Here is a 19,271-nt window from a genome sequence, read left to right as displayed (position 1 = left end):
TATTCATTTTATGAATGATATGCACAGTTAATCACAAATATCTAATTTTTGCATTTTACATGATAAATATTTTAAAAAATGCATCAATGAATTAATACTAATTAATAAATATTAATTTTTTTTTATAAAACAGTAGTAAACTAATTAAAAAAATAAAAAATATTATTTTATTGATAAAAACATTAAAAATTTACAAGAATTAAGTAAAATAATTAATATTTTAGATCATATAGCTAAAATGCAACTGTAGGAATTTCATAAATAAAACTAAAGTTGTATCTCTGTGTATCTGTAGTCTCTCTTAGATCACACAACCTCTAACCTTGCTCCTTGAATCATGGGATCAAAAATAAACCGTATAGGGGACGTATCCACGAGTTTCTCATTGACGATATATTGGGGTGTGGACAGGAATGGTTCACACTAACCATTAACCAAACTCTTAACCAATTAATTCTGTAGCCAAAGTTATATATAGAGAGAAAAGAAAAAAGCTACTAATTCATTCGACAATAAACCATAATCTACATTTTATTTTTACTTGCCCCCAATTCCCAACAGCAGTAATTAGAATTTGGTTGTGGGTAAAATGATCATTACACAGACGTATGCCCAATTACCTCCCTGGCTCCCTCGTTATGTATGCAGAAAAATAACAAACCAATTTATAAGGTGCAGAATCCCATTCTCCTTGTCCGTACTTTAGGCTGTCTGGTTGCAATGCAAATAAATATACACTGATGCAAAATTATGGTAATGCAAATTATTTGACTGGAAATTCTGATATATTTTTGTTTTAAATTTTAGTATTTTGTTTGATTGCAGTACAAATGAAGTAAATTAAAACCTGAAGTAGAATAAAACAAAATCCATAACAAAATTAAACAAGAATTTACATTTTTTTTTCATTTTCACTCCCATGCATTTGCACTAATGCAAATAAAATTACATTACAACCAAACACAGCCTTATGGTCATCCCCTCTCCCATTGAAACTAAAATCCGTGTGCCAAAGCGTCATCATAGTGCCTACTTGGTATTCAAGGAATTCCACCAAAGTATAATTTTATGCTCACTAGGAAGTTCACCAGGCTCAAGTAATTCCTCTTCTGTCTCTCTACCTCAATATATGGTTTCAAGTATCAATTTCCATTCACCAGTCATGTCTCCTACATGAAAATGTTTCTCAAGCTGTTTTCAATAAGTCATTCCCTGGAGATCTTCATTAAGGTAACTATAGATTTTTCTTTTTTCTCACTCCCCTCCCATTAAGCCATCTACATCTTGAGAACCTCAAAATAAGGTAGGAATGGTTTCCAACATCAAAATCACTTACAAACCAATCAATCAATTGGTAACCCTCTACCTAGTTCTTTTTTCTCACTCCCCTCCCATTAAGCCATCTACATCTTGAGAACCTCAAAATAAGGTAGGAATGGTTTCCAACATCAAGATCACTTACAAACCAATCAATCAATTGGTAACCCTCTACCTGGTTTGGTGGCTAACCAACTTGTTGGCTCAGCTGAAGTCCCATAAAACTAATTTTTCAGAGTAAGGGCTTGTTCGTTTGCTCTAACATCTAACATCTAAGTGTAATAATTACATAAAGAGATATATTGGTATTGGTGAACTATTCTTTCCTAATGCAAAGAATGTTCTGAATTTTGAAAACTGTCAAATGTCCATTCTAACCCCACATATGAGAACTTTTGGGAGTATCATTAGAAAACAAAAAGTTACAAGATTCCACTTCAAGAGATAAGAGATAAGAAGAAATAAACACCCATTTTCCTCTTAAAGTTATAAGATTCCTCTTAAGAGATAAGAGATAAGAAGAAACGAACACTCATTTTCCTCTATAAGATTCCTCTTAAGAGATGAGAGTTAAGGAGAAACGAATAGGCTCTAAGTTATCCATCGTGAGCTCATTAAAATGTGTTACAAGTTTGTACAACAACTATCATGAAAGCCCACTTCGAACTAATGAAGTTTCCATACTTGGGTGGGAAACCTGGTGGACAAAGAGTTTAATGGTGCGACTCTGAGATGACTTGTATATGTCTATACAGTCCCCCAAGTCAGCATCACATGTTAATAGGACCCATTTGGAATCATTAACCATATACTTCAGCTCAATTCTATTGGTATCATCAATGTTGAATCTCTCTGCAATCTCCTGTTGTAGATCTTTAAAGCCCCAAGTGGATTGCAAGCTGAACCGTATTTTATCTTCTTCATAGGTAACTTTCACTCTAATTGCACCCACACTCTGTGAAACATGGGAACCACTCCTAGGCAATGGAGGTAAGTTCTCAAGAGTCGGATGCTCACAGAGGGATTTCTGGCTATGTGATCTTGCAAGAGGCTTTATTTCCTCTTGACTTGATGCATGCAACTCTGCATCACTACATGATCTCTTTAATACACCAGCCTTTTCAGACACTGAAATATCTTCACTACCAGCAAGATGGATAGCATGCGCATGTTGTTGTATTCCAGTAGAAATACAGTGGCTTGAAACAGAGCTCTGAGTGTAAGAAGTGGAAGGTGATTTGGGGGGAGCAACAAGGGAGCTTATTGCTCCCCAAGATGTTGCTTTTAACGACTTTGGATCGTCATTTGGAGAAGTCAGATCGGAGAAGTTCAAGTGGAAGGAGCCTATCTGAAAGACACCGTCTGCACCCTGGACTGAGCCAATTACAACCTTAAGTTTTCTCAATGAGTGGCCCACCTTCTTGATCTTCCGAGATGGCCATCTAGTGATCCCGTGTTGCCTGCATATCCTTTTCAGTGTGGTGGGGCATACTGCAACAGAAACAAATGCTATTAGTTGCTAATCAGTTCTTAGATGTCACCATCTAAAATGAACCCATTTGTGTTCAGCAAAAGTTTCCTTGAAAATGAACTGTGTTTTTGAACAGTCTAAAATGAATCCATTTCTGCTGGCCATGGTGTGGATGGAAATGCCATGTAATGACATCTATAGGCTTCTCCCTTGTTTGGTAAAAGAAAAATTCCATAAGCCATGCATCCTATGTGAACAAGGAACACACTGATCCTTTAATCAGGCTTTCAAATTTCACCAGCAATGCTTGGCTCGGAAATACAAGTAGGGCTATAATCAGATCGACTCGAATTTTAATCAGATCAGATGGGGTTAAATCCATATCCAATCCAATTATTAATATGGATGCAAATTTCAATATCAGACTTTCGGAGTCCATTGACAGCCCTAAATACAATGTGTGTGTATGGATGCAGTTCTCCATTGCCTGCCAGGCTGCCACGGCCTAGCCAATTCAGTCGCTAAACTTATTTGAGAAAAGTGAAACTCACAAAAGAGTATAAAATCCAAAAACAGATTGATAGAGCTTTTCACTGTCTTGGGACCTGAACAGGAGCAGTTCTAGTTCAGGTGCAGCCATCAAGACCCAACACTTCATCCAAAAACATACCAATTTGTCTGATCATAAATGATTAATTCAACGATAAGATTTCATCTCATATGTCACTTACCACCGATACTCTTGGCAGCATCTTTTAGGCTTCCAGCAAAGTATTGCTGAAGAACTTGCAAACTGATGATCTTCTCTGTCTTAGTCCGTCTCTTCTCTCCTGTTCTACCACCACTTGAGGAGGTACCTTCACCAAAATCAGAAGATTTTCCATGACAATCAATACTATACCTGGGCCCAGGATCCCGGAGATGCTGCTCATACTCAGATAACATTTTCCCATTTGTTGTGATTTTGTACTCAACAGTTGGTTCTTCCTTTTGGAAAACCAGTGGGACATTTTTATCTTTCTGTTGGGACTCCATGATATAAGCAATCTCAGATGATTCTTCTTTACAAGATCCTATGGATTCCATAGATCTGAAATTTGACATTTTTTTTCTATCAGATGTCCCATTTGAGGGAGTGGTTACTTCACTAACTAGCAAATCAGTTTCTTCCACTAGCTCTTTATCTGTGATCACCTGTAAACTCTGGCGAACCTGTTGTACTATGATGAACAAGGAATTAAGAATCACCTTCTGTTTCTCAATATCCACGCAATCAACAGGTAAGAAGAACTCCAAGACATAGTCAGTGGTTTCAGTGCGGGTACTCCTCAGGTGGATGGCGACTGCAGCACGCAAACCAAACATCCTAGCATAGTGCAAGAGAGGATATTCTGTCTTGCTGAAGGTAGTTACATCAGTTGAGAAGCACAGTTGGTTTGTTGTGAATGCTTTTCCAACAACACCTTGACCTCTAAAAAAGTGGTGCTCAGAGCATGCCTCATGAAAACCCCACAATAGAGGATGTCCCATATGGCAAGCAAAATCCATGGTGGAAACACAATCGGCATAGTTATCATCCGAATGTCGATATCCTCCCTTACACTGTTGGATGCATGGAACCCAGGTTTGAGCCAAGGGTAAACTGTGTGTCTCACAGGCAACCCTTAGAACCTCTAGAATTTCAGGTAGTGCAGCTTGGTAGGAGTTACTGGTTACCTGAATAAGGTAATTCCCTCCATGATTTAAAGTAAGGATATGACAAGATTTATAAACCAAAAGAAAAAAAAAAAAAAACTTGAAAAGTCTTGCCCTTTTACCTTCAAATGGGAAGACATTGGAACTTCAGAACTCCTAAGATCAACAGCCTGCAGGAAAGGTGAGGATATGGAGTAAGATGGAGTTGTGGTAAGGAAAATATATACCCATTTCTGCATTTGCAGAGAAGATTTCAGAATTTCTGAAAACTTACAAGATTGGTCAGTGTGATATAAAATCTTGGGCTGACAAGCATGAGAATGTGGATTCAAGTGTAAAAGCACTCGCTTTGGTTGTGTTTAGTTTGAAAGAAAATGAGAGAGAAACAGAAACTTGAGGTGAATTTCTTAATGAATTTCACAAAATTTATTAAGAACTTTCCTTCAACTTTCTGTTTCTTTCTTATTTTTCTATCAAACCAAACAATAAGCCTTCATGCCCAAAAAAGAAAAATAAAACCAAGCAATTCCAAATCAAAAGAGGGAGGAATTACTCTTCACATATGGTAACATGAAAGCCATTAACTAAAAACAATTAATAGAAAGTTGCAATAGAAATGGTTAAAATTTGCAATAATTGCAAGATCCATGAGAGAGAGAGAGAGAGACGTATCCATATCCATACCCACTTTAACTACGAAAAGTGGAAAAAGTAATCAAGCAAACAGACCTCAAGAGCTCTGCAAACACTTTCAAACTCGGGGCGGTAATTGATCTTCTGGGTGGTCATCACAACCTCAACTACACCCAAGCAAGTCCGACTGGTTCGCTCGAACACCGGCAGAGCAACGGTCCCACGAACATCACACCTCTGGGCATAATCAATACGTGGGTACTCATCACTGCCGTAGAACCGAACGTCGGGGGTCCACTCAGGCACCTTCCCCAAGAAAACACGGCCAGGCAGCCCAACTGTCTCCTCTGAATCCTCCTCAGCTGGGAACTGATAGTTCAGAGAGGCGTTTCTGTAATTTACCAGTCTCCGGCAGTTGGGATTCAGTGAGAACGGCTGGCCATCTGTGGTAAGAACATGCTTACCTCCTCTTTTTACAGGAACCCATATCTGGATAAGGACATCTCTATCTTTCGTGGACTCTCTGATATATCCAACTGCCTGAATCAATCTCTCTCTCACTGAAGGTCCCGGATTTGAACTTGGACCAATCCACCATTTTTTATTTAACTCGGAGCTTCCTATAGCTGGATAACATTCTGCTCTTCCTGAAGAGTTGGCACTTATGACTGTGCTTGGTGTCCTGATGTCATCTTCCGTTTCTGTCTCAACGTGAGGTTGGTTTGCAAGGAAAGACGACCCTGTTGTCTCTTCTGGGTCAGTTCTAGGTGGGACTGGATTCAAATTTCCAGCATTGATCTCAGGTGTAGGGAAAAAATATGAAGAATCAGAGAGAGCAGCTGAAGTAGAGGACCACCCCGGTTGCAGGAAATCAGACCCACCTGACGTCTCCAACCAGCACCCTCCTAATAAGAGTTCATTCGAGAGATCAAAATCCTCCGGGGTGTTGGAGAGAGTTCCCAACTCTGTATTAGGTGGAAAAAAACCATCTTCCATGAATGGTTACCTTCAAAACTCCATCCTTGGCGGCCTATTGCATCTGAATTCTCAGACGTTTCAGGATCCAAAACAGAAATGAACGTAAAATGTATAAAACAACCAGGATGGATTCCTTTCTTCCATCTCCAAAATCTCTCTGTCCGAGTTGCAGAAACATCGTCAACAGAAATCTTTCAGAAACTGCAATCAGAGAATAACCATTTTAGAGGAACAAAAAAATGGAGAAACACACACACATACAGTTGAAAGAAAACTGTCAAAAGCAAATTTCAATGAGTAAATGCTAAGAAAAAAAAGCTTTCAATAGATTATATCATTCCATGGTTGGTTTTTTCTTTCTCTTTGACAAATCCAAATCGGTCCCAATTGCAGGGATCATCACCCAACAAAAACGTTGTACAGCGCTCTGGTTATCTAGGAATGGGAACCCAGTTCTGGAGTATCAAATCCATCTAAGTTGCGGTAAACACAGGACCAAGATCACAAATCACAAGCAGGCATGGTTGAAAAAGGAAAAATAGAGGAACAAAAAAAGAAATTAACTCACTTTATGCATATTCCTGCAAAATAATTAGTAAAATTTGGAAAGAACAGAACTAATTCAAATTTTTTTGGTACTAGAGCTAATTCACTTGAAACTTGATAGAACCCATTAACCGAAAACTGTCGTGTTGCCAGTTTCAGAACCCACATGACCCAAAACAGCAACAAGAAAACCCAAAAACAAAGAAAATTAAAGAGCAGAAGAAGAAAAAAAAACTCACACTGTGAACTCTGATCTGAGAGGCTAAGATGAAGAAGCTATTTTTAGTTGAAAAACCCAAAACTTGTCTATGATGCAAGAACATCACCAACAAACTTTACATGATAAAATATCAGGTTTTCCACAATAATGGGTCAATATCTGTCAGTTTTCTAATTCTAAATTATTTCAGGTTACAGTGAGAATACAATCTCCTCATAGTTAGGACCCCACAAGCCACAACTCTTTTAGAATTCCAACAATCCCTAGTCGCCCTTTTCTTCCTGTTAGTTATGGCTAGTAAAGTCAACTGCAGTGTAATCGGGAGAGAAAATCAAAAGCTCAAAAAATAGAAAAAAAAAAAAAGATGTTATTATAAGCAGAGCAATCAGCAAGCAGAGGAATAAACAGGAAGAGAGTGGGAAATCATATCTGTAAAGAGGCAACAGGGAATCAAAATCATTCTCTTGAAAAGTTTGATTTTAATTTATATTTTTATTTACATAAGGGGAGAGGGTTGGCGGTTTGGGATTCTCGCATCTCTGGCTTCAGTCTCGCAGACTCGCACCATGAGTGATGACGTTGATGATGATCTTCGAGGCTCCTGTATCTGCAGTTAGGAGTTGACACGTGGCAAAACAGGAAGGTCAAATTGTCATCAGTGACACGTGTGTCATGTGTAATGAGTGATTGGTTGGAGGGAGTCCGGACGAGCTAGCTCAACTGGCCATGCTGAGGGCTGTTTTACTGTTTATCCAATAATAAGGAATGAGAATTGGAGAATTTTCAATTTTTTTACCATGAGGAAATTATTTAAAAAAAAATTAAAAATAAGATTTATGGAAATTTAAGTATTTTAAAAATTAGATTATGAAAATTTTGGAATATTTTAGAAATTGAATCATGGATCCTAAAGGTTTTAAAGAATTTGAGGGAAATTTAAAGATATTTTAAAAATTAATATTAAATTTAGACATATTTTAATAATGACCATGGGTTTGGTCCGTTTGGATACCCTCCTCAATCTCTGATTATTTTTTGGTTTCCGTGCATGTTTAAAACCAGGGAATAGCTGTCCAATATGAGGTTTTAGTAGGCCCCAATTATATGGGAAATTTTGCCATCCCAATAAATAGTAAGGCAGCTCCACGACAGCCATCAAATACATATTACCCATATCTTGGCTTTGGGTGTATGGCTGACGTGGGACGTTATTATTGGTAAAAACAGCTTAAATGCAACTATCAACTGCAATGGAATAAATCCAAATTCCCGAATCCCGTTGCGGGTTCTCTTGTGTCTCAGAAAACGAGTCAAAACTCGTATGGTGTATGGTATTTTTTAACCAAATTGTAATAGAGTTAAAAGTCGTTGATGAGCTTTTAAAGAGCCATAAATACTTATAAACACGTTACCACAAAATTTTATTAAAATATCCCTCATTTAATCCTTTATCACATTAGGATTTTAATTTGAATTATCTTATTGGCTAAGATATTCATTTCTTAAATAACCTTGACCATATCATTTATGGACCAATCAAACCTCCCATCAAATGATCCAAGAGACCAATACCTTTAGAAACCCTATTGTAGCACCTGATTTTTGCTTAATTCATCGTTGAAACCCCAATTTGCCCTGAACAACCAGTCAGGCCGTTCTGATCCCTTTCGAAGTACCTAAAAATCCCTAAACACTATCATTAGACCTAGGACCTCCTAAAATATCTACCCCTGAAATTTCAACCCAAGATTCCCTATCATTTCTTCGTTTATCAAACCAAGATTCCCTTTCGAACCTTCTTCTTACCCTGAAGCACTCACAACCTAAATCTCCTTGATCCTAACACCTCTGAATCAATTAGATCATACAATTGAACAATAGACACACCAAAAACATCTACTAAGTTTTCAACCTAAAATTCCCCCATGCCCCATTGTCAAATAAATATATCATTTCGGATACTCTCGTTGATCCAAATTTCTATATTTTTGGCCTTCAAAAATCAATCAGATGTTTCCATAAGATCCTAAACACCCTAAAAATCCTATCCACAAAAATTCAGCCCAAAATACCTTTATTTTCCCCTTCATTACATCAAGGTTTTGTTTCAAAGCTTCACATTGATTGGATCAAGTCCTTTCTAGATTTGCCCGATCTCGGCATAAATGGGCCAATCTGACCCTACAAATCAACCCATAATGCTTAAGGTTACCAAAATTACCAAAATACCTAAATCAAATAAATACCATAATTAATTATGGTATTTTTAATGATATTTTTGTTATTAATTATGGTATTTATTTAATTATTTAATTTATTTCATTAATAAATATTATTTATGGAAATACTATTAATTAATTAATAGTATTTTGATTAATTAATAATTGTTGTTAGATAATATATTTCTAATAATATTAATTAATTAAATAAATGAAATAATTAAAGAAATATCATAAAATAATGTTACTTAATACTGATAATAAATTAAATAATTCATTATGAGAGAGGGAAAAGGGAGTGATGAGGTGGCTTCATGAAAGAGCAAGAAAGGCTAAAATGAAGAGTATCTAAGAGTTCTTGGTTGGGGTAAGGGAAAAAGCTTAGCCCACAACATGCCATATATACACACTAGTAGGTCCCCATGCAATGCACATGAAAAAGATGTTAGGACTTATATGGCTTAAAACTTATTGCTCTCTGGGCTATACAACCCAGGAGTAGGGGTGAAAATTTTCCTCATCCCCATTAGAAACTTGATGTCCCCAACCAGGCGAGGACGGGGAGTGAAGTCCACACCCCACCCCAAGGTCCCCAACCCTAACTATATATATGTATGTATTATATTAATTATGAAATATATCAAAATATATTTAAAATATTATTTGTATTTTAACTTTTTCCTCTATTTTAAATAAATATTTTTCTAAAATCAAACTTTTAATTAAAAAATTTAAGGACTTTGGTCCTCGATGGGGACCAGGATGGAGGCTAAAATTTTTCCTTAATAGTGATTAGGCTTGGGGCCGGGTATTAATTTAAAACTTGGGGTCAGGGACAGGGAGCATGATTCTTGCCTCGAACCCACTTGTTTCAATTCCTATAGGGGGGTTATCCCCCAAACCCATAAATATAGTTCCAATAATCATAGAAATTATAAAATGTAGTGTCTAATAATTATGAAAGTTATTAATTTTATGATTTAATTTTCACTAAATTAAATTACCAAAATCAGTAATAGTTAGTAATTAAATTACCTAAATCACTAATTACTGCTAAAAAATTATAGTAAATATCAAAATTACAGAAATTGTACAAAATAGTTGATATTTATTGAAATTAATTTTCCACTAAAGCATTATTGAAAAATTTTATTATTATTTGATAATATCATTAAATATTAATAAATTGACCAAAATTATTGAAAATGTAAAACACAATTTATATTCTTTTGAATAAATTTTCCAATGAAAATTACTCATAATTTTTAATTATTAAATTGGTATTTAATAATATTTTAATTAACTGTTCATTTTCAAAAATTTATGAATTTAAATTACCAATATCAATAACTTTCAGCAAGTAATTATCAATAATTAAAATTTTCCAATTACCAATATTACAAAAAATTATCAAATGAATTTTAATTACCAGAATTAATTTGACTAATTAATAAGAGATAATTTGACTAATTTAATAAATACCAAAATTGTTGTGTAGAAATTACCAAAACATTTACAAATATTTAAAAATAAATAATAATAATAGTTTAAAAATAAATAATAATTTTCTGAATTGGTAATTAATAATTACTAATAATTCACAGAAATTTATACAGTAATTTTCAATAAATTACAATAATTCGGGTGACCCAAATCATGGAATCCCAGTTGCAAATCATCGTCAACACAAAAAATTCATTAACCTGACCTGATAGCAATGTAATACGAAAATTTCAGCATTATAAATTTATAACTAATTTGATAGGCCTTTCAAAAAGAGTAACAGTTTGAGTTTCGATAAGCCATTCAAAAAACAAAAAAAAAGAAGTATTTTGAATGATCATATTACTGTTGGGACGCTTCCCAAATTTTAGAACCAAACCGTGATTCGATATACATTGCCATGACAAAAAACAGAGCATTAGGAAGTGAAAACGGATCGAGAAAGATGGGCAATCACCATTTTGCGTAGATGGTTAATCAGAGAAAACCTTGGAAGATGAGCAACTTTGGGAGATGGTTCGTCGTTCTAGATGCAGTTTGCTCAGTCCAATGATGCCAAAATACAGAAAAAAAAAAATCACTGATTTGAACTTTGAATAGATGGGCAATTTAGAATTAATTCCAAGATCTCCTTTCCATCTACTTGACCTCATTGCCAATTATGTTAAGTTTTGAAATTCAAGGTTATCTCCAAAAACTCCTTTCCATCTACGCTAATTCAATCAAGGCTATTGATTTTATGTTTTCCACAACGGTCATAGAATTGAAAGTTAATGAGTGGGTGACGATAGAGTAGATAAAAATAGTAAAATGAAAAGATGAGAAAAAGTCAAAGAAAATGCAGGAGGGTAATGTAGCAAATAAAACATGATGACGTGAATTGTTTAACTATATATAATATTATAGAATAAAAAACTTTAGCCTTTCCTGTTGATAGAGTCTGGATTGGACACGTTACCATGAGAGTTGGTAAATTATTTATTTTAGATAAAAATAAAAGCATACCTATGAATTACTGAACTGTGGTGAACATGTCCAACACAGAAATTAACCCGAGATGACTGAAAACTGTTGGATTGGAACGAGCTAACTGGTATGGTGGGTCCTCCCTCTCATCAATAATAAGAAGAAAAAACTTTGGACGTTTGGGAAAAAAACGCCATGGAAATTGAAAAGTCACAGTCGTCGGGTTATTTTATAATAGCTGTCGGTATCAGCCAGTCTATTAATGGAAAAAAAAATTAAAAGATTAGGGTTTTTACCGTCCACTTCACCTCAGGATTCAGCTGTTTTCTGTTTTTTTACAAGATGAACGTGATCTAGATCTCACAAAAGGGCAGAGTTTTGACCAATCAGAGCACCCTGTGAATTGTCATGAATATCATCTGATTGGTCACCTCTTTTATTATACAGTTGATTTGCTGTAAGTTTTTACGATATCATGTCAACCCAACAATGAAAATAAAAAAAAAATCCTAATTCTTATCGGGTCTAGACTCAATACACCCGATTATATTGTAAAATATATTTGTTTATTTAGATAATAATTTAAATTTTAAATTTTGATAATATAACCTTGATAAAAATAAAAATAAATTACTAATTTATTTAACTAATATTATCTTATTTATTATATATCAAATTTATCATTTCAAACATAAAATATGATAAAAAATATAAAAATTTAAAAAATATTATATATATTAAATAGAAATAATCAGTTTGATACAGATAAAAACTAAAAACCGACCCAATTATCAATTGGAACAAAATCATGAAACCAGAACCATTATAACCAACTCAGTCGATTCAAGTTCATCAGGTAGACCCAACCCATTAACAGCCCTACTTGATATAGGGTACTAACATCATATGGGCTGCAACTAAGGCTTGATAATACTATGCTTGGGCTCAGCGCTGGGCCGGATACTTGGGCTTTTCCCATTTAAAATTAACAAATTTACATATTTTTAAATAAATTAAAAATTTTATTCTATTTAAAATCAATATTCATACATATTATAAATATTATATTATTTATATTTAATTTTTCAGCCAAATCAAGCCACGTGGACCTAGAATTTTAGGGTCCGGACCAGGCCAGGCTTGAAGATAACTTCCTATCCGAGTCCAGTAAAAGAGCCGTGCAATGCAGGCGTGGAGAGACAAGGTTGGACCTAATTCTTAATGGATCAGAAATACATTGGACCAGGGTCCAAATATTTGGGTAACCGGGTTCCCATTGCCAGACCATCAATCGAGATAAACAAAAATTTACCCTACAAGCTTATAGTTTAAACTTTAGGCCCTGTTCATTTTTCAGTAAGTTATTTATCTGTGTAAATGCAATTACTTGGGTAAGCTTTTTCTGAAAAATACTTATCCAAGTAAGTGCATTTACCCATGTTCTTTTATTTTTCATGTAAATTTTTGTTTATCTCGATTGATGGTGTGGCAATGAGTAACCGGATTCCCATTGACCAACTTTCCCCCCTCTCTAAATCCAAAAAAAGAATGCCCCCTTATAATGAGATCCATTTAGGATTATGTTTGAACCAAAATCATGATCCATATGACAATGCATGGGTGGGTTAGTTAGGGGCCCTTTGGTTACAGCTAAAGTGGTTCAACTTAATGACTTATTACTTTGTTGATTAGGTGTCCGTTTGAAAGGGCTTTCATACAGCAACTTTTCACGTTTTGAGATGGCCCCCAAATGGAAAACATAGAAGCTATGTTTGGCAAAAATCCAGAATATAATGTACATGCCTGAGTCTCAGTGAAAACGCAAAAGCCCTCAAACCGCCAAACGGGCTCTAAGTTATCAAAGAGGCTTTGGTGATCATAGTCCAGGCTGGGTTTCGGAGCCTTTGACTTCAAATTAATACTATATATATATAATAATATATTTATAAAATTTATATCACATTTTATGTGTGTGTATATGTGTCTTTGTGATATCAACACACTTACATACATACAGCTGAGCCAAGCTACAACTGATCACCCTTGGTTATGTTCTCCTCAGGTAGGAGCAAGGTTCAAAGTATTGATACAGGTTGATACGTCGGTAGGGTGCATTGGCTTCTATTGGTACTTTTTTTAGGTTTTATTTATTTATTTTTCAAATTCGGTTCAGAGGAATCGGTTTAAAGCCTAGCTACCCTTTGAACCAATGTCCGACTCAACACACACTTACATACATATAGAAGCTATGTTTGGCAAAAATCCAGAATATAATGTACATGCCTGAGTCTCAGTGAAAACGCAAAAGCCCTCAAACCGCCAAACGGGCTCTAAGTTATCAAAGAGGCTTTGGTGATCATAGTCCAGGCTGGGTTTCGGAGCCTTTGACTTCAAATTAATACTATATATATATAATAATATATTTATAAAATTTATATCACATTTTATGTGTGTGTATATGTGTCTTTGTGATATCAACACACTTACATACATACAGCTGAGCCAAGCTACAACTGATCACCCTTGGTTTTGGTCTCCTCAAGTAGGAGCAAGGTTCAAAGTATCGATACAAGTTGATACGTCGATGGGGTGTAGCAGCTTCTATCGGTACTTTCTTTAGGTTTTATTTATTTATTTTTTGAAATTGGTTCAGAGGGACCGGTTTAAGGCCTGGCTACCCTCTGAACCAGTGTCTAACTCGATACAACCCCTGGAGGGGCATATTGGGAAGCCATCGACATGATACATATCGATACTTTGAACCTTGGGTAGGAGCAAGGTTTTTAAAATCAAACCGGACAACGAACCAGTCAGTGGTCCGGTTTTTGAGCCAAACGGTCTGATCGTTTGAACCAAACGGTCTGATCGTTTGAACCAAACGGATGGCCCATTTTGACAAAAAATAAAAATAAATAAAATTAAAAAAAAAATAAGAAAAACCGCCAAATCCATTGAAAGGTTCAAATGGTTCGACCGCACAAATCAGCGGTTTGCTGACTAAATCAATAGTTTTTGGTGAAATAACGGTTTTGGGGAAAAACAGAACCAATAACCTGAATGGTTCCCAGTTTTTCCAGTCCAACTGTCTGGTCCTATCCAGTTTTGAAAACATGGGTAGGAGTCTGGATCACCTGTCAACACAACACGTTCCAACCCTCTGCGAACATGATCTTATACCGCACATCTCATACATGGTGGGAACCACTTTTATAATGGGTCCTAAATCCTAATCTCATGGTGAAATGTGCGGTGTTAGATCAAATTGGCAGAGGGTTGGAACGTGTTTTGTTGATAGAAAATCTCAAACTCCTCAAGTAGAGATTGGAATCTTGGCATTGATTTCCCATTTTGACAACATGTAAACGATATAAATGATTTGCCTTTCAAATTCAAAAACACATCTGTTTAGATGGATTTATTGCAAAGTTAAAATAGCCAAATCATATTTTGCATTGGACTATACACATGGAGGTTATCGGAGAAGAGTCTGAATTTGCTGACCACTACTCACTAATCACAAGATTTTACAGCCACACATTGGCAACATCCTCTAATTCTTAAGGAGATATTCCTAATGTATGGCTGTAATGTCTTGTGGTTAGCATATCCAAAACAACAAAAAGAAAATGTTGTTTTTTGGGGCATTCCCACTTTCATTGTCCATGTGAATAAAATAAAACTATAATAACTTATTGTACATGTCACACTACCATATACCAAAGTAAGGATTTTTCGTTTTCCATTGGTTAAACAAATACCGTGATACCAACCACCAATTTTATGGCTTAAGCATTCTAACTTAAAACATACCAAACACCTCTTAAATGCTGAAACTGATGTTAGGTTGATTAATATATATATATATATACCTAAAAAAATTATTTTTTATCTACTAAAAGACAAATGATTAGTCAATATTTTGTCACTAAAGTTTAAATATATAATTTTTCCTGAAAGACAACTGGAGAAAGTATTTCTTATTTCCCATTAGCTAAAGTTTAATGGTCGGCAGCCACAATATATAGCTTCCTTGTAAGGCATCCTAACTAAGGTTCAAACTATCCTCACTAGTTTATGTATGAAGTATCAAACTGAAAAAAAAAAATAAATAAATAACAAGAGTAAAGTATTGTTGGAATCTCATGATACACAAGTTATCATGGGTATTGATATATTTTTTAAACCTTGATCCTAAGTTCCTAACCATACTTATGTCTTAAATATCTTTCTAAATTCTAAATAATCAAATAGCAATCCTACTAAATGACTAATCTATGCAAATTTATGTAACACCAAAGTGAATTCACATTAAGGGTGCAACTTGGGCGGGTTGGGTTGGGTTGGGTTGGGTCAGGTTGAGAGTCAATCCAGTCCAATTCAAGTTTAACCCAATACAATTTGGGCTCAGTTTGGATTGAACGATGTTTAGTCCAGCTTTGGTGGATTTATCAGGTTTGAATTTATGATCCACATATATATATTTTATAGTATAATTTGAATAGAAAAATATATTTTTATATAAATAAAATGCATATATGTATTAGATCTGTTCATGGGCCGGTCTGAGGATTGGCTTTTGCCAAATTTTGAATGGTCCTGGCCTGAAGCTCGATAAAATATCATAAAGCAAAGCCCCAAAACTCAGTCCATGGATAGGTCTAATAGGTATGTATGTATTTGTTCAAGTGAACTCAGTTGGATTGTAAAAGGGCTAAATCTATCCATGGCTCAATCCGAATCCAACCCAATTTTAAGTCAGACATTAATTTTATGATTGCATCCATCCAACAATCCAAAAATTCAACCCTAACTTATACAAAAATTCGGATTATATTATATTGGGTTGGACCTGCCCAAGTGAGGCAGACTTAAATACATGTTATATATAATAAAGTGCTAATAGACAAATTAGATGGATTTGAGGGCTGGTGAGTGCTCACTAGACTAATAGGAGCTGATTTGTTTACTTTTGCTGAATCAGTGCCGTGGTGGAAAGAGTGGATCATCATCACCCACTATAAGAAAGAGACCAAATCAAATGTTTGATTGGAATATATTTATACACGTGCGGAGAAGACATGTTAGATTAAGCGTTTCTCTTAATTGCATTGAAAACAAGCCCAATCATGTTATGAATAAAGTTGTTAATATTTTAGTATCAGTTGATGGATGCACATTTTCAAATAAACAAAAAGTTGATGGATGCAAGAGTGGGCGTTGCCATCAGCTTTTTGTAACATATACAAAAGAAACAAATAAAGAACCAAAATTGGATAAGATGATAACCCATAAAGTTAGAAAAATCATTCTAATTAATCCTTGATTGCAATTCTCTCATGCCCATTTGCCAAACTTAGAATCACTCCCAGATTCATGCCAATCAATTTATAGATTATATGTTTTTTCCCTTTCTTTTAAGCGGCATGGATTATGAATACAAATATATGTTTAGTGAAAGGATCAGGACCAAAATCTGCGTTATATATTAGCCCGTATCAGTCGATACGTATTGTATTGGGGCCTTCTTGATATATTCTTACAGGGGTTGTGTCGAGTCAGGCCATGGTTTAGAGAATAACCGGGATTTAAACTGATTCCTCTGAACCAACTTTGAAATAAATAAATAAAATATAAAAAAAGCACTGATACCCTGTATCGATATTTAGAATCTTGATTTAATGCAAAACCTTAGTATTTGTACTGCATTCCTCCCAAACTGAGCCTTTAGTGTATCAAAACCTTCACCTATGGTGAGATGAAGAACAACGAAGTAGGCAAATTGAACTGGAACTATAAAGGCTCACATATCGCACAAATTAATACAGTTCACTCCACCTTATATCAAAACTGCCCTTATGACCGAGTAAGGTAATTAGGGAACTTTTTTTTGGTGTTAACCTCTTTAGGGCCGAGTTTGCTTGCAAGTGCAATTTCATTTGCACTGGTGTAATTTGTTTATTTACACTGCAGATGAAGCACGAAGCAAGTACTGTAAAATAGAACCTCAAACAAAGTAAAAGTAAAACCCAAAGCAAAATTAAACCAGATTTCATTGTTTTTTCATTTGGAATTCCATGCATTTTTATTAGTGCAAGTGAAATTATGCTGCAAACAAAAGAAACCAACTGCGTGCAGATAAGTGGATGTTTGGTTATACCGTCACATCAGCACCACATAGGTATTGACGTTTATTACAGATGAAGCAAAATAAAACAACTGTTTGGTTTCACCGTTTATCAAATAAATGGTAAAAAATTAAAACGTTTTGATTTTTGTGCATGGGGCATTTGGGGAAACATCAAATTCTTGTTTCCCCCAACTCCCCAGTGTTTCTTGAAACCAAATGCTGATGTGGTACACTCTAATGGGTATTAATCTTAGATAGAGAGTAAAAAATGTAAAAAATTAAATTCAACCAAACAACAAAAGTAGGAAACATTTAAAGTAAAAAAACATTTAAAATGAAAAAATATAAATAAATATTTAGCATGAAAAATAAAAATAAACGCTCTATCCATAAACGACCACGAAACCAAATACATATAAGAGAGCAGAACAAATGACGATATCAAAACCAACTGTTACACGGTAAAGTAAAATGAGTACAAATAAGAAAAGTGATAATTGGTCTCATGGCTTTTAATAAGTCTCTTCCTTAATTTATTATCATACTTATATTCTTCTGAAATCTTTTATGTGAATGATGAGGTATTTGGATTGGTAAAGAGGAGCTGCAGTGAACTCATTCAAAATTCATGATAATGTGCAAATTTTCCCGTACGTTCAAAGTCAAATTCTCTCAAACCGGCCGGACCAAAGGGATTAGTATTATTCACTATAACATCTATCTGGTCAAAAGTACAATTTTTAATGAATTATGGCTTTTCTGTGTTCCTGGAAAATTTTGATTGTTGGGAGCTCATTTTAAAAGAAAGTCATGTATATGTTAGTTTTAAGTAGTTAAATCATATGCGAGTTTATGGGCATTCCATTCCAGCCAAGTTACCTGCTTTACTTTGATAAAATCAGATTAGAAGGAGAAAAAAAGGGTTTGGATCTATTAATTTCTAGTAGGATTTTGACATGTGAAGCTGAGCCAACTGAACTCCATCATGCTTACAGCCATTTAACTTGAGTATCAAGTATGACATCCCAAGAAATTAAAGCTGCTTGTCTTACAGACAAACAATGCAAGAAGTAGGGGAACAAGATTCATTAATGTGTCACGAGAGACAATTTGCAGGTGGTAAATTACTAAGGCATCTCAGCTGCTGTGTTCTTGGGCTAGCTATTCGATGTGTTGTGGATGAGGCCCAGATTTCTTTTCAAGGATTTCGTTTCACTTTCGCCATGTTAAGAGGTCTGAAAACTTCATGGCCCATCACTTGGCAATCTTCTACCGTGGCCACAATTTGTGTTTGTTTTGGGAATCGTCTGAATAAAGTTGATGATCTTATTTAGTAGCTAAAACAACATAACAAAATCATAAATTATTTGAATTGAGGAATGGGCTTGGGAACAATGGTTTTGCATAACATAACCAGCCAAGATTTCACAAGGTAAAAAGTAATCAACAGGAGGGAGATGAGAACGATTTAGAGAAATAAACCATCTTTTTCATAGTATTAAAAAAGAGGTTTAGATAGTTGTCAGTAGGGAGAGATCTCAAATAGGGTAAGAGAGCCAAGGGTATCTATCTATCTATCTACAGCGTTTTTCCTCT

At 35.0% G+C, this 19,271-nt stretch overlaps 1 protein-coding gene across 3 annotated transcripts; it reads right to left on the bottom strand.

The window, feature by feature from the left end:
* Nucleotides 1-1,789: 1,789 nt before the first annotated feature.
* LOC148849509 (protein NLP4-like) lies at nucleotides 1,790-7,340 on the bottom strand. Of its 3 annotated transcripts, none has more exons than XM_088948224.1 (5): nucleotides 6,663-7,340; nucleotides 5,213-6,295; nucleotides 4,606-4,653; nucleotides 3,520-4,504; nucleotides 1,790-2,808 (listed from the first exon to the last, which is right to left on the bottom strand). In XM_088948224.1, exons 2-5 carry the CDS (start codon nucleotides 6,110-6,112, stop codon nucleotides 1,964-1,966), a joined length of 2,778 nt encoding a protein of 925 aa, XP_088804350.1. In that variant the 5' UTR covers nucleotides 6,113-6,295; nucleotides 6,663-7,340; the 3' UTR covers nucleotides 1,790-1,963. The 3 variants fall into 3 exon arrangements, with proteins under 3 accessions (XP_088804350.1, XP_088804349.1, XP_088804351.1); XM_088948223.1 differs by having other exon boundaries at nucleotides 6,880-7,340; XM_088948225.1 differs by having other exon boundaries at nucleotides 5,213-6,021; nucleotides 6,123-7,339.
* Nucleotides 7,341-19,271: the final 11,931 nt, after the last annotated feature.

Source organism: Nelumbo lutea, chromosome 6 (genome assembly GCF_056320005.1).
Source record: "Nelumbo lutea isolate HS-2025 chromosome 6, American lotus-T2T, whole genome shotgun sequence".
In the NCBI taxonomy this organism is placed as follows: Eukaryota; Viridiplantae; Streptophyta; class Magnoliopsida; order Proteales; family Nelumbonaceae; genus Nelumbo; species Nelumbo lutea.
Note: the sequence above shows the minus strand (reverse complement) of the source record. Positions and strands in the feature narration are given on the sequence as shown.

Coding starts and splice junctions, on each gene's coding strand:
- LOC148849509 (XM_088948224.1), bottom strand. CDS start 6,112: ATGGAAGATGGTTTTTTTCCACCTAATACAGAGTTGGGAACTCTCTCC. Junction 4,654..5,212: donor GTGTTTGCAGAGCTCTTGAG/GTCTGTTTGCTT, acceptor CCTTTCCTGCAG/GCTGTTGATCTTAGGAGTTC. Junction 4,505..4,605: donor CAATGTCTTCCCATTTGAAG/GTAAAAGGGCAA, acceptor TACCTTATTCAG/GTAACCAGTAACTCCTACCA.